Consider the following 15831-nt stretch of genomic DNA (forward strand, 5'->3'; position numbering starts at 1 on the left):
TTCCAATTACCTAGGTTTCAGTTATCGTTGTTGTTGGAACTTGAAAGACATCACAGATTCCATGCAATCTACACTTGGAAATTCGACATGCACTCAACTAGGTTACACAAGTGCACAACACTCGTAAGCACCTAACACAACCACTAACGGTTATTTTATGTGTGTAGTGTAGTTGCTCACTGTACACGGTCTTTTTTATCTGTACAAACACTTTGGTTTTGAAATTACGAGAGTGACCCTCACGATTTAACGTTGTTCACGCTTGATATAAGCAATAAATAAATACACCCAAGTGTACAGAGTCACAGACTCATGAACCAATAGACAAATATCTCTACAAACGCTTCTTTCTCTCTTTCTTCTTTCTTTCTATCCCTACTTCGCCTCTGTTTCACTTGGCCCCTTGTTTCTCACAAGCCACTCTCTTCATACTTGCAACTCCGTCAGACCCAATCCCCATTTTGCTCTATCAATCTCTCTCAATGTTTCATCATATGGGTATTGCTTATTTCTTCTTTTCATTCATCTTCTTAAGATCATTCTGCCTTCTTTTTATGCCCTTTTGAAATTTACGTTTTTTTTTTCTTCTTCTGTTTTTTACTGTTTGAATCTGCTTGCTTTCCGATAAATAATGATACTAGCTCTCTGGGTATTGCTTATTCTAGAGTTCTGAGGATTAAGAAAGATTTCATTCCTTGACTCATGCTGCCTGTTTCAATCTTTTTATCTTCATTTTTTTGTTCGTACGGTTTTTTCGTCATTTCTTTCTATTTTTATTGTTGTTTTTATTCTATTTGTTGAATTTGTGTTAGGATTAGAAATGTGTTTCTTTTCGGGTGCTTTTAGATTTATGGGTTTCGAGAGTCTGAGGTGACTGTGGATTTCGATTGTTATCAGTTCTCTCCAATTGCAAGCTTACTGCTTTCATGCTTGATTATGAATCTTGTGAAGTTTCTTTGGGTTTAGATTAGAAGCTTATTCTGTTAATTATCTCGCAATCGATTTACAATTTCACTGAACTGTCAATTTCTCTTAGTTTTCCTATATGCCCTAATCTATTTCTTTTTTGAGTTTCGGGAAGATGCATCTCTCTTACCTAGTTTTCATCTTTTTAAAGAGTAGTTTTTTCCACACTGCTAAAAAATTGAAGTGTTCAGTAATTTTGTGGCCTCACTGAAAAATCAAACCCCAAAAGTACTGATACTGGTTTAATCCAGGGGAATAAAAGTGTGCCAAGTGCAAGAACAATTGGGCAGGAAAAAGTCTTTTTCTTTCTATATAAAATAAAATGGAGGACTATATTTCTTTTTATGTTTCTTTTGCCCTGTAACAGATCATAGCCATGGTACTATATCAGATCAGATTTTTGTTTTGTAATGCAGCAGAGGTGGCTCTTAAGCCTGTGTTTGTGCAAGCCCTTTTTAAGTCATGGGTTTACCTCTTTATCTGTTCCAATGAAGCCAGTTCCATGTGTGCCATTGTGTGTTTTTCTTGCAGGTATCGTCCTTGTTTGCATGAGCAGGTGTATTTAAGAGCATGGGTAGAGGTAGAGGAAAGGGTAAAAAACTAGCTGTTATCAATCACGAGGATCCTGCAAGTGGGGAGGATGAAAAAATTCCCATGCAGAAGAGAAGAGGGAGGCCACAGAAACCACTAAAGGATGATTTTGATGAAGAAGAAGTAGAGAAGATAGAAGATGACAGTGACAACAATGTGAAGAATGGAATCTCTAACAAAGAGATGAAAAGTCCGACGGCAACTGAAAATGGAAGGAAAAGGAAGAAAAGCTCACAGGTAAAAGAGAAACTGGAGTCAGTTGAGGAAGAAAATGGCATTGACAATGGATCAAACAGCACTGCTGAGTTGACAAAGTCCAATGGTTTTAGGCATAATGGAAGCAGACGCAAAAACACACCTCGTAGAGCTGCTGAAGCAGGAGTGCAATGCAAGTAACCATAATCAAAGTTGTGCAGTAGCTTTCTTCCTTTTCATATTACCAGTTACAATGATCAGATAGGAAGTGAGACTCAGTAGTATCATTTATTTTATTTACTTGTTTTCTTTCTTTGCTCTCATTTTTAGTTTCCTTTTTCCTGGGTGAGTCTGATTTTGAGGGTTCCATTCGCTGATACCCTATCATTAATTCCTTCTTTTCTTTATTTCAATCATGAATTTGAGAGTTTACAATGCTACCTATTGCTTATAATGCTATAACACTTCCAATTCAAACCTTTTCTACTTTCATTTTCTATACTCTCTCTTCCATCACATGGTGAAAAATGAAATCATTCCATTTGCTTCTAATTATAAGCCTGCCGGTGAATTGCTGAGAACTACTCAAGTGGTTTACCTTATTTTTCTGTATTATTCTCACATGTCTTGAAACCTTTTTGACTTTTTAGTACTTATCATTTATTTGAAAGGTAAAATTCACGAGTCTGAGTTTCTGAACTGCAACTCATTTTGTTTGAATGAACCTTGAATTAGCACTCTGTTTGTAGTTTCATTAAGCATATGTTGTTAGTATTAACAAAAGAAATTAGGTGCATCATATGCTGAATCTGTTTTACTGGTGTGGTAATTCTATAACAATGGTTCGAAGAGAGAGATTTTTATAAAGTTGTGCTGTTTAGTTCAATTTTTGGATATGAAAATGATAAGAGCAAATTTTTTCCTCAACCAATTTTTGTTCTTGTGTGATGTTTGAACATTGTATGGGAAGGGATTTAAAACAGAGTGTAACATGTATATGGCTATATTATACTTTCAGTGTAACTCTTTGAAGACAAACCTATCATATTATGGTAGTGTAATTTTAAAAATAAAATAAAAGTAGAACATACATAAAATTTAAAATTAAACTAAAATTTTATTTTTTTAAAAGCGTGAAAAAATATATATTAGAATTAGTTGATTCCATCGTAATTTTGTTTCTAAAATGCAACATTCGATTTCTAATCTATATAAGATTTCTGTTGGCTTATAAAAGTTATGAAGAATATGGGTTCCATCTTTTCAAATAGTCATGTATGTTTTTTTTATATGCTAATTATATTCAAAAAGCCTTTTTATCTTTTATTGGGCCAACCAAAGTGAATGAATTTAGTGTGCAATATTTTGTTTGTTTTTTTTATACGAGAAAAATGTTTATATATAATTAAATATTAAATATATTATTTTCACAGAATAGATAAACCTTCTTTTTAAATGAAAAAGGAATTGGAATTCATCCTTTAACATATGGCAGCAGCAGAATTTATTTAAAGTTGAATATTTCTTCTTTGGCAAAGATGAACATCATTGGAAATGTGGATCGGCTACTTAAAATCAAACTACATAATTCAAAGTTGTAAAAATTTATAAAAGAAATTCAGAACTCAAAAACTGAAAATAAAAAGACTGAAAATATCATATATTTTTTATACACATTTTAAGGTGACATAAATGCTCGGGTCAACCCACTTCTAAATTAATGGGTTTCACAGGTTCATTCACTTTCATACGAGATGAGAAGGATTCAACTGACAATAATATTTTAACTTAAATTAATAAAAGTAATAAATTAAGTTTTGATAATTAATTGTAATAGAAAAATTTAATATTTAATGAATCCCACTAATTTATTTTGTCACTCTTGTTATCGTGTTTATAATTTGATAATTTTAACCTTGAATTTGGTAGTCATAATGATAGACGTGATTTATGCTTATTCAACATTTTTTTAGCAATATATTAACTTACATGTTTATTACATTTAAAGTGCTTATCCATATTTATAATATATTTTTTAAATTTAAAAATTATTGATGTTTTATAAGTTTACGTCATATTAATTAATATCTTTTTTCACGTATATTTCATTCTAAAGTAGCTGTTCTTTAATAAGTATACTCTAATAAAATAAACTCCAACAATCACATTTCTATCTTATATATATATATATATATATATATATATATATATATATATGGGTTTACTAACGCGCGTAGGCCTGTTTTTCAGTTGGTACATTTTAGTACACAAAAATACCCCTATATATATATATATATATGTATATATATCATGAATTCTAAGTTTTAAGGTTAAGTGTATTTTAATAATTTTCATTTTCAAGCCTTTCTCTTTCATCTCTCCCATTCTAACCTTTCCTCTGTCATCCTACTGTAGCTCCAATTGAAAAAATCAGAAACACTTGCCGTTAAACAATTTGCCTTTGTAAAGAGTTGAGTCATTGACATATTCATGATCTCTTTAATTTCACCATCTTCACTAACCTCTCTAATTTCATCATTTGCATAGGTTGAATCATCATCTCTAAAAAAAACCCTCCAGGTCAATTACCAATTCTTTTGGATGTCATTATGCTTGTGAAAATTAGATAAAATTATATACGACAAAAATTATAAAATGAAAATTCATTATAAAATAATTTTTTGTAAGAAATTGTTTAACAACGAGTGTTTCTGATTTTTCTAGGCCAATTACCAATTCCTTTGATGTCATTATAAAATCATTTTTTGTAAGAAATTGTTTAACAACGAATATTTCTGATTTTTTCCAAGTCAATTACCAATTCGTTTATGCTTAAATTGGATAAAATTACATAAGACAAAAATTATAAAATGAAAACTAATTAGAAAATCATTTTTTGTAAGATTGTTTAACAGTGTTTCTGATTTTTTTAAGTTGGGGCTACCATAGGATGACAGAGAAAATGTTGGAGTGAGAGAGATGAAAGAGAAATGATTGAGAGGAACGAGGGAGGTGAGCAAGGGTTTGGGGTTTTTTTTTTTTAGTTTTGAGAATGAAAATTATTAAAATACCCTCAACCTATAAACTTAGAATCCATGATATATAAGATATTTTTGTCTACTAAAATCCGGTACACATTGCTAAAATATACCAATTGAAAAACAGGCGTACGTACGTTAGCAAACCCCATATATATATATATATATATATATATATATATATATATATATATATATATATATATATATATATATATATATATATATATTCATTAAAAGTATAGCATCATTATAACTAGAAATTTACAAATATTATAAAAATTAAATACCACTAAGACTAGTTAAGTAAAATTATTGTTTTTTATATTGTATCAATATATTTATAAAAATTATTGAAAGTTACATATCGATTAATAACAAAAATCAGTTTAGAACATATAAATGAGTTTAAACTTCACTTTACATTTTTGTGAGATTAACTTAGACTTAAAATTTATCTTTTAACGTCATATCAAAATCATACATTAAAAGTTATTCTTAACAAATTTCTTTTTTATTTAATATATGGTATCAGTTTTATTAGAATATTAGTCATTTTTATAAAAATAAGTCATACTTAAAAACTATTTCTTAACTAAACAAATCATAAAAAATAAAGAAAAACTTTTATTAAAACATACCCTGTAAAAAAAACACATGAAACTAGGAAAAAAAGATAAGTTTTTAGAAAAATTATTAATCGAGCATAAAAATCCTCGAAACATATTCTTGTTGACTTTGCTTGGAAGATCTCGTCTCAACAACTCTAAAAGGTTAACTTTGTTATCAATAAAGCCTCTTCTTTTTTTTTTCTTTTTTTAGTCTTTGTCTACCTCACATTTTACATTTGAACTGTGGTTAGCATCCATATTTTAATATAGCTGACTGTTTTGAAGACATTACATTCTTTCATACATCATAACTAAGAATCATACAGCTATATGATATCTCTTTTCCTAAAAAGAAATATATTTATTGTTAGTCTTAACTTAATAGGTTTTATAGGACTTATAGTACACTACTAGAAGTAACTAGTAGATAAATTTTCTTAAGCTGATTTATTAATTTATAAGTGTTTATAGTAAATTTATTTATTTAATGATACATATAAAAGAATAACATATAAATAATAATACCAATGTTTTATATAAGTTTTAACTTTTTATTTATTGATAAACATATTTAAAAGTATTTATAATTTTAATTAGTTTTAAATTTTGTTGCAGTTTTTATCATAGCGGATTTACTTGTATTATTATATATTTATTGAATTCTTCTATTCATTTTACATACATCTTAAAACACTTTCAATAAAATTTAAAGTTAAATAAATTTTTTATTAGTTAATGAAAATTTTAAAAAATATATTATAATAAAAAAATAACCATTATCAGTATATTAAAGCCCAATAATAAATATTATCAATAATATAATAGTTAAAATAAATTGAAAAAAATTAAATAGAACTATTATTATCTTCGTTATCCATATCTTATACAATAAGAAAAAGCATAATAAAAATTGTTTTATTTTACATTAGAAAATAATAAAATCCTAACTTTGGTGAGTTACAATTTTTTCTTTTTTTATGTTTGATTTATACACTTACTTTTCCTCCATAATCATTCAAAACTGCACTGAATCTCTCAGTGTAGATTAAATTAGAAGTATTGACCTGTACAGTTTGAGTATGAATGGCTGAGCTTCTTTCTAAATTACTTAAATCTATATTTAGCTATAACTTTAGGTTCTTCTTCTCTCTATGAAAGGGAACATTACCCATCATAACTTCAGTAAGCAGAATCTAAGATTCAGCAAACATGGCATCCAACCACTTTATTCTCCTTATCTTCTTCGCTCTTCCTTTCACATTACCATCAACTACTTTCGCTCTTCGTTCAACTGTTATCGATATTTCTTCACTCAACCGAAGTAGTTTTCCAACAAGTTTCGTTTTTGGAACAGCATCAGCATCGTACCAAGTATATATATACATATTCAGATTTCATTTTGGTATTACATTGAAATTTGTTCTTATGACAAACCTTGAGATTTCAACTTAAACAAGACATTATTTGTTATATATGTTCATGATATGTTCGTATAAGAAGAAGCTAACCTTTGAGATTCGAACCTAAACTCATGTGATTTTGTTACGTTCATGTTATAGTATGAAGGTGCGGCAAAAGAAGATGGAAGAGGACCAAGTATATGGGATGCATTCACCCACAAATATCCAGGTTTTTTCTTCTTCTCTGTTTCAATCTCTGATGTGATATAATTTAGAGTACTTTTATAATATATATATTATAATAGTTGTGTATTATTCTTTAAGTATAATAATTTTACTACCTCTATACAACATTTTTAATTCGCTTTTGTATTTGTAAAAACACGTCTTAGTAGTTTGAATATAAATGTGTAATACTTGCAGAAAAAATAAGAGATAGAAGTAATGGAGATGTGGCAGTTGACCAATATCATCGCTACAAGGTACATACAACCTAGATTCTTGATGATCGGCACATCGGATTAATGAAAAAACCAATTATCTTTCTTCATCAAAACAATTAGTCACATGTTTCGGATGTTGTTTTTCATTTACACAACAGGAAGATATTGAGATAATGAAGAATATGAATCTGGATGCATACAGATTCTCCATTTCTTGGTCTAGAATCCTACCAAGTGAGATCAAAGTTGATGAAATATTATTGTTTTCGTAATTATTGTATTTACATCTTTCACGTTAATGATTTCATTCTTTTTTTAATCATAAATAGAAGGAAAGCTGAGTGGAGGTATAAACCAAGAAGGAATCGATTATTACAACAGGTTTATCGATAATTTGCTAGCCGAAGGTCAACATTCATTCTTTACTCTTGTTTTTTTTTTCTTAATTAAAAAGTTTACATTTTATAATAGATTTTTAAGTAAGTGAAATATTAATGTTGCAGGTATAGAACCATACGTGACACTTTTTCATTGGGATCTTCCCCAAGCTTTGGAAGAAGAATATGGAGGCTTCTTAAGTCGTCGCATTGTGTAAGTTATAACAACATTATAAAATAAAATTTACATCCATTGTAAATTTAATTGTATATGATGCATTATAATATATGTTTGAGTGATTTTCAGAGATGATTTTGAAGACTACGTAGAAGTGTGTTTCAAAGAATTTGGAGATAGGGTGAAATATTGGATTACTTTAAACGAGCCATGGACTTTTAGTAGAGGTGGTTATGCCATTGGAGGCTCTGCACCAGGTCGATGTTCTGAATGGCTAAATCCAAACTGCACCGGTGGTGATTCAGGAACAGAACCTTATTTAGTTTCACATAATCAGCTACTTGCTCATGCAGCAGCTGTCAAACTTTACAAGAACAAATATCAGGTTTTTTTACTGCTACTCTTCACCAAAACTTTATATTAGGTTAAAGTATTTTTGTATAACATAACCCTTCTTCTTAACATTTGAAACACTCTACTCAGAAATTACAAAGGGGCTTGATAGGCATTACAATAGTGTCTCATTGGTTCAAGCCAATTTCAAATAAAAAATCAGATAAAGAAGCTGCTCAACGAGCTATTGACTTCATGTATGGATGGTAAGTCTTTTACTCTACCTTCAAATCACCCTTCAAAGAACTTTTATTAGTAATCTGAAATTTGATATTTTTATTTGTAATTACAGGTACATGGAACCATTGACATCAGGAAAGTATCCAGAAAACATGCGTAACTTAGTTGGTAAAAGATTACCAGAATTCATTAAAGAAGAAGCAAAACTTCTTGTTGGTTCATTTGATTTTCTTGGATTAAACTATTACACCACTTACTATGTTTCCGATGCACCCAAAACCAAACCTAATTATGAGACAGATTCCAATGCCAGACTTTCATGTAAGAACAACTATATTTATCACTTATTTAAATAATATATGTTATAATTTCATAATATCACATTTTGTATTTTCTTTTGTGTGCCAGCATTTCGCAATGGCGTTGCAATTGGTCCATCGGTATGTATACAATCATGTCAAATTCTATGTTCATATTATTATTATTTTATTTGATTTTTATGACTTCATAATTATATTTGCAGAGTGGTTCTGGTTGGTTATATGTTTATCCCAAAGGAATTAGGGAGTTGTGGCTCTATACAAAAGAAAAGTACAACGATCCTTTGATTTACATAACTGAAAATGGTAATCAAATCAAAAGATCATTTTAATATCTTTGAAATGTCTCATATAGTATTTAGACAAAATTAATTAATATATTTGTATTGAATCTTTGTTCTAACATTTTTAATGGTTATTGGTTTTAATTTGTAGGTGTAAGTGAATTAAACAATCCAGAACTATCGTTACAGGAAGCCCTTCAAGATATATACAGAATTGACAGTTACTATCGTCATCTCTATTACGTAAATTCAGCAATTAGGTAATGAATAATTTCTCTATTTTTTAAAAATGATTTTCTTTGTAAATTAATTAATTAATTTTGTTATCTTTTAAAAGGGATGACGTAAAGGTAAAAGCGTATTTTGCATGGTCGTTATTGGACAACTTTGAATGGGGTGACGGTTATACGGTGCGTTTCGGAATACACTACGTGGATTATAAAAATGGCTTGAAGCGATATCAAAAGCTATCTGCTAAATGGTTCAAGAACTTTCTTCGCAGGTCTTAGACTATAGAGAATCTCTAAGACACTGTCATTAGACTTTAGAAACACCGATGCAAACTCGTGTAATAATTTTAACTATAAATTGTTATATGATTGCTTCTTAGAAATAAAAGTTTCTTTTTTAATAATTCTTTGTCTATCAGATTTCATACTTTTTCTAAATATTCATTTGCGTTCTATAATTACTATTTTTCTTTTAAAAAATCCTTTAATTATGCACCACTTTGAAAAAATATGATATTAGTTTAATCAATAATAGATGTAAGAATTGTGTGGTAAGGAAAGATATTATGCTCATCGACAGCAAAAAGACATAGCAAGTATTTAATAACTTGAGTATTCACGCAGTCGACGTGGAAACTATTAGTATTTTGTTAATTAAAGAGTTAAATTCATAATTTCTCATTTTTTAAAAATCTTTCACATTAATCTTATAATTATTAAATGTTAGTGAAATAAATTTAATTTACAACTTTCCATATCTTTGTTTCAATTTTATCACTAAATTACTTTATAATTCTCTTTTCTTTACTTTCTAGTGTGTTATCATTGTTTAGAGTTTAAAATTTATAATTTTTTTCATTATTTTTTCTTCCATTATCGTGCTTGTGTCATTGCTGGTTTTAGAAATGATATATACATATATATATATATATATATATATATATATATATACATATATATATATACATATATATATATATACATATATATATATATATATATATATATATATATATATATATATATATATATATATATATATATATATATATAAAAGATTTTTGTTTCCGAAACAACAATTAAAGAGATGATTGAAAAAGGAAAAAAGGGAGGGTAGATATATTGGATTGAAGCGGTGCATGTAGAAACTATTGGCCCAACAAAAATGAATGCCAAAAAAAAGACACCTGAAGTGCAAAATTGGGATGTTTTGTAGGACTCATGCTGCCACGTAGATTTAAGTAATTTAGGGTTGAAATAACTTTGAGGGTTACTCCTACACCCCATACACATTGTTGCCTGTATTATCACAATTTTTTAAAATTTCAAAACTAATATTTATATTTTAAAATATTCTACATATCCATTTCTTTTCTTTAACAAATAATTGTTACCAATAAGGAGTATTGGTAAATTTTGAAGAAATTTGTTTTGATGATGCTGCAAGAAGTTTTAGTTGAAGAAGATATTAGAATTAGTTAAAAGCAATTTGTAGAGATTAAATGTAGTAGGAAATTCTTGTAAACTTTGTAAACTTTCATTTTTAACTGCAATAATCGATTATGGAATGGCAATAATCGATTATCACAGAGTCATACAGGAATAATCGATTATCACATCATATAATCGATTATCACTTTTTTGTAAACCCCATAACGGACACAAATAATCGATTATCACTTTTGATAATCGATTATCAGTGGCAGTTGGGAGATGTCTTTTCAGTTTTTGACCCTGCACGAGGCTTATAAATAGAGGTCTTCACAGCTCTTAAAAAGAACTTTTCAATTGAGAGTATTAGAGCTTTGTTGTGCCTAAGGGAAGCTCTCTGTGAGTGAAAAGGATCTATGCCATTTTGAGAATACAGTTTGTCTGAGGAAGTTCTCAAAGTGATAGAGTGCTCTTGCCTGGTCTTGTGAATAGGAGAAGCTCGCGTTTTGTGTGTCAAAGGTCGGAGCGGTTCTCTTCAAGTTGGCTGAGCAGGTTCTTCCGTTCGTTTGTCGAAGGAATGTGTTTTCTATTCCTTGCTTATTTTGATTATCTGATTGTAATCTGCAAACCATATTTTTAGTGAAAAAGGTTAATCACTATTTATAGTGATTAACGACTGGACGTAGAATCTTTTGATTCGAACCAGGATAAAAATTCTGTGTTGATTTTCTTTATCCCTAAACTCTTAGCACATCAACCGTTCGATAAAAGTTCACTAAGAAAATTAATTTTTGAAACCGACTATTTTAACTTGTGTTGTGATCGTTACACGCTTTCCGCTATCTATATTTTATTCCGCTGCGCGACTCTATAACGGTACCGATTGTTCCAACAATTGGTATCAGAGCTTGCTTTGATAGTTTTTCAAATTTTTCGAACATGGGCGGTCATAACCAAGTTTATGCTGAGGGTGCTTCTATTTATAGACCTCCTTTGTTTACGGGGGAAAATTATGCGTTTTGGAAAATAAAAATGCAAATATTTTTGGAGTCTATTGACAGGGGTATTTGGGAAGTTGTTATGAATGGACCAATTGTTCCCACTATTTTTGTAAATGATATGCAGGTAGAAAAACCATTTTTACAGTGGACTATGGATGAAAATAGAATGGCACAATATGATGTTAGGGCTAGGAACATAATTTTATCTGCACTAACCCTTGATGATTTTTTCAAAGTTTCTGTTTATGAAAGTGCTCAGGAAATGTGGGAATTTTTAAGAGTTACTCATGATAAAGTCACAGATGTTGTTAAGTTGACGTTGTCTGATTCAAGCTCCTCAAGCTCAAACAATTCAAATAAGCAAGAAAATCTATGCTTAATGGCCAGCAATGAATCATCTAAAAGCCAACTCTTGAAGAAAAAGAAGGACAATCAAGGCTCCTCATCAAGCTTTAAATGTTATGGATGTGGTGAAAGAGGCCATATAAAAGTCGTTTGTCCAATTATCAAGAAATTTCACAAAAAGAAGAAGGTTCACATTGCTTGGGTTGATAATGACTCAAGTAGTTCAAGTGATTCTGTTGAAGAAACAAACTTATGTTTGACAGCTAATGTTGATGACACTGCAAGCCAAGTAAGTTGTTCTAATTCTGAATCTAGTGAATTTGATTTGCAAAAAGCTTTTCTTGAATTGCTTGATGAATCTGAAAAATTGAATGCTGCTCATAAAAATTTGAAAAAGGAATTTAAAGAATTGCGAATTAAATATGAGAAGGCATTAGATGAGGAAATAAGTTTGAGAAATAAAATTTGCAACTTGGAAATGAAAGAGTCTTCAAATGTTGAACATCCTGTTGAATGTCTTTCATGTAAGAGTTATATGCTTGATATTGATATTCTTGAAAATCTTCTTGAAGTTGAAACTAGAAAAAATAATATTGAAATGCCTATAACTGTTAGAAAGGTTTATAAAAACAAAAGTGTTTTTAAAAGTAAGAACAAAATTAAAAGAACCCGTAGGGTATGGGTTGAAAAAGGAACTGTGTCTTATAGAAACCAAAATGTTGTCACATGCTTTTATTGTATGAAAAAGGGGCACACTTCTAACAAATGTAGAATTAAACATTTTGATGTTCCAAATGGAAAATATGTTTGGATTCCTGTTATAAAGTAAATTGTCTCTAACCTCAAAGGACCCAAATGATATTATGGGGACCAAAACTCTATTGTTTTGTTTTGCAGGTTAATTTTTCAAAAGGAAAAGAAGACTCTATGGTATCCTGGTATTTTTTAAGAGCTTTGAAATAATTTATGAATGTTAGATGTGTCTTAGGTTGAAAATTTGGCCCAAATTTGTGTTTTTCGAAAATTAACGTAAATAATCGATTACCAAGGGTAATAATCGATTATCTCGTCCTCAAAATTTGGATTTTGGCAATTTGGCTCGCAAATAATCGATTATTTAAAGTAATAATCGATTATCTTAAGTCACAGCGTAAAAAAATAAAAAATAAAAAAATTTGAGTCTGTTTTTAAAAGGGGATTATTACATTCAAGGGAAGATATATGAGTTTGTTAGATATCTTGTTTTTATCTCTATTATGGATTAATTAATATTGTTTGTACTTCTTAATTAGAGTTGAATTTCTGTTTTTCTTATATTCCATGAGGTATTCTGTTCTTTCATGTTATGAAATTTCAATTTTATTTCTGTTTTGAAATGCATCAATTCTTTTGTTGAGGGGGAGAAAAATTTGAGGGGGAGTTTTTCCACTTTTTTACTTTTTGTTTATGATCAAAAAGGGGGAGAAAACTTCTAATTTAAGTAGTGCAGTTATTACTAACATGTTTGTAAGTATGAAATCTGTGCAGGAAATTAGAAATGCTTTTAACAAGAAGGTATTTTTGATCATCATCAAAAAGGGGGAGATTGTTACCAATAAGGAGTATTGGTAAATCTTGAAGAAATTTGTTTTGATGATGCTGCAAGAAGTTTTAGTTGAAGAAGATATTAGAATTAGTTAAAAGCAATTTGTAGAGATTAAATGTAGTAGGAAATTCTTGTAAACTTTGTAAACTTTCATTTTTAACTGCAATAATCGATTATGGAATGACAATAATCGATTATCACAGAGTCATACAGGAATAATCGATTATCACATCATATAATCGATTATCACTTTTTTGTAAACCCCATAACGGACACAAATAATCGATTATCACTTTTGATAATCGATTATCAGTGGCAGTTGGGAGATGTCTTTTCAGTTTTTGACCCTGCACGAGGCTTATAAATAGAGGTCTTCACAGCTCTTAAAAAGAACTTTTCAATTGAGAGTATTAGAGCTTTGTTGTGCCTAAGGGAAGCTCTCTGTGAGTGAAAAGGATCTATGCCATTTTGAGAATACAGTTTGTCTGAGGAAGTTCTCAAAGTGATAGAGTGCTCTTGCCTGGTCTTGTGAATAGGAGAAGCTCGCGTTTTGTGTGTCAAAGGTCGGAGCGGTTCTCTTCAAGTTGGCTGAGCAGGTTCTTCCGTTCGTTTGTCGAAGGAAGGTGTTTTCTATTCCTTGCTTATTTTGATTATCTGATTGTAATCTGCAAACCATATTTTTAGTGAAAAAGGTTAATCACTATTTATAGTGATTAACGACTGGACGTAGAATCTTTTGATTCGAACCAGGATAAAAATTCTGTGTTGATTTTCTTTATCCCTAAACTCTTAGCACATCAACCGTTCGATAAAAGTTCACTAAGAAAATTAATTTTTGAAACCGGCTATTTTAACTTGTGTTGTGATCGTTACACGCTTTCCGCTATCTATATTTTATTCCGCTGCGCGACTCTATAACGGTACCGATTGTTCCAACAATAATCACATATGTTAAAGAAAAATTTCTTCAACGGATTAACGGGTCCACATCTGTTTAAATTTTATATTTTTTTAGTTTTTAGTTAATTAATTTATTGTATTAATAATAATTATTTAATTAAATAAAATAAAATAAATTTACATAATATATTATAATAATCTATAAATTAATTAAAATATAATATTTAAATAAATTAAAAATTAAAAAAAACTTTGGCCACATTAACGGATATGTACATTGTGACATCCTAATTATATAGAAAATCATATATAATAAAGACGTCATCATGCATAATATAGAAAAGCAGTCAAGAGTAATTAAGGATTACAGTCATCCTCAAAGTAACTTCAGAAATTAAACTTCAACTCCAAAAAGATCTAAACGGTAAACTTAAAGGTAAACAGTATTTCAAAATACAGACAATAATCGATTACATCCTAAGGAGACTAGGCAGCAGCATTGTCTTCAACTTCCAAGGCCGTCTCCAAAAGAACCTCCTCGCCATCTGCTCCCACCCAAGTGGATGATCATCGCAAAAGAAACATACACAAGCAACACAAACAAGCAAGGGTGAGCTAGATATAAAAAGCATGTTATTCAACCTCACACGACATGCAAAAGTCACTCAAAACATGGTAAGATGACATCACAAGACTTGTTACTTTATAAACTGACTCGTCCGGACTAGAATGATTGCCGAGCTATGGCGGGCTATGCACTCGTGGTGGCCTCTACTGCTTTGCAAAGCCATTGTCAATGGGTTCCACCCTACCACACTCACGAGGTTAGTTCGTTCCGCGCCCTGGAGCATACTGGAAGCCTCCAAGACTAGGACTTCCTGCTACTACTCACCACATGGTTCAATCCTCTCTACTTGAGAATGATCGATCATTATAGTTTCAGGAAAACTCCCAAGACTGAGCTGCCATGCAATCATTCTACACATACTTGAATCTCAACAAGAGAATTCACTGTGGATCGCAATATGAGGCACCACCATATAACCCCCTGTGAGGTCCATGGAATTACGTCCATCAAACATACCTTGAAAATCCCATACTTTCACTTTTACATTGCATACAAACATAGATATAATACTAATTATACTTCAAAAGACCACAAACAACTTAATAAGTCATCAAAAATCACATGAAACCATTCCATGTACATTAACAGACAATAACAGTCCAAGAATACCCACTAAACAACACAAAACCCCTTAAAATCATACTTAGACCAGGAAAATAACTTTGAAACTATCACCAACAGTTCCGGAAAGGCCCAAAACCCCTAAAACGACCTAAAGAACGTCCAAAACTGATA

The 15831-nt window shown here is 30.1% G+C and overlaps 2 protein-coding genes across 2 annotated transcripts; both read left to right on the forward strand.

Moving 5' to 3' along the window:
* The first annotated feature begins 294 nt into the window (after nt 1-294).
* Nucleotides 295-2209, forward strand: LOC108333167 (uncharacterized). Its single transcript, XM_017568525.2, has 2 exons — nt 295-498; nt 1498-2209. Exon 2 carries the CDS (start codon nt 1537-1539, stop codon nt 1951-1953), a length of 417 nt encoding a protein of 138 aa, XP_017424014.1. The 5' UTR covers nt 295-498; nt 1498-1536; the 3' UTR covers nt 1954-2209.
* Nucleotides 2210-6604: 4395 nt separating this feature from the next.
* LOC108333033 (cyanogenic beta-glucosidase) lies at nt 6605-9537 on the forward strand. The gene is made up of 13 exons (XM_017568352.2): nt 6605-6772; nt 6961-7030; nt 7225-7283; nt 7403-7478; nt 7574-7651; nt 7748-7835; nt 7929-8184; nt 8283-8398; nt 8485-8693; nt 8781-8812; nt 8896-8998; nt 9128-9236; nt 9314-9537. Exons 1-13 carry the CDS (start codon nt 6611-6613, stop codon nt 9483-9485), a joined length of 1530 nt encoding a protein of 509 aa, XP_017423841.1. The 5' UTR covers nt 6605-6610; the 3' UTR covers nt 9486-9537.
* The last annotated feature ends 6294 nt before the right edge of the window (nt 9538-15831 follow it).

This window comes from Vigna angularis, chromosome 11 (assembly GCF_016808095.1).
Source record: "Vigna angularis cultivar LongXiaoDou No.4 chromosome 11, ASM1680809v1, whole genome shotgun sequence".
Classification (NCBI taxonomy): Eukaryota; Viridiplantae; Streptophyta; class Magnoliopsida; order Fabales; family Fabaceae; genus Vigna; species Vigna angularis.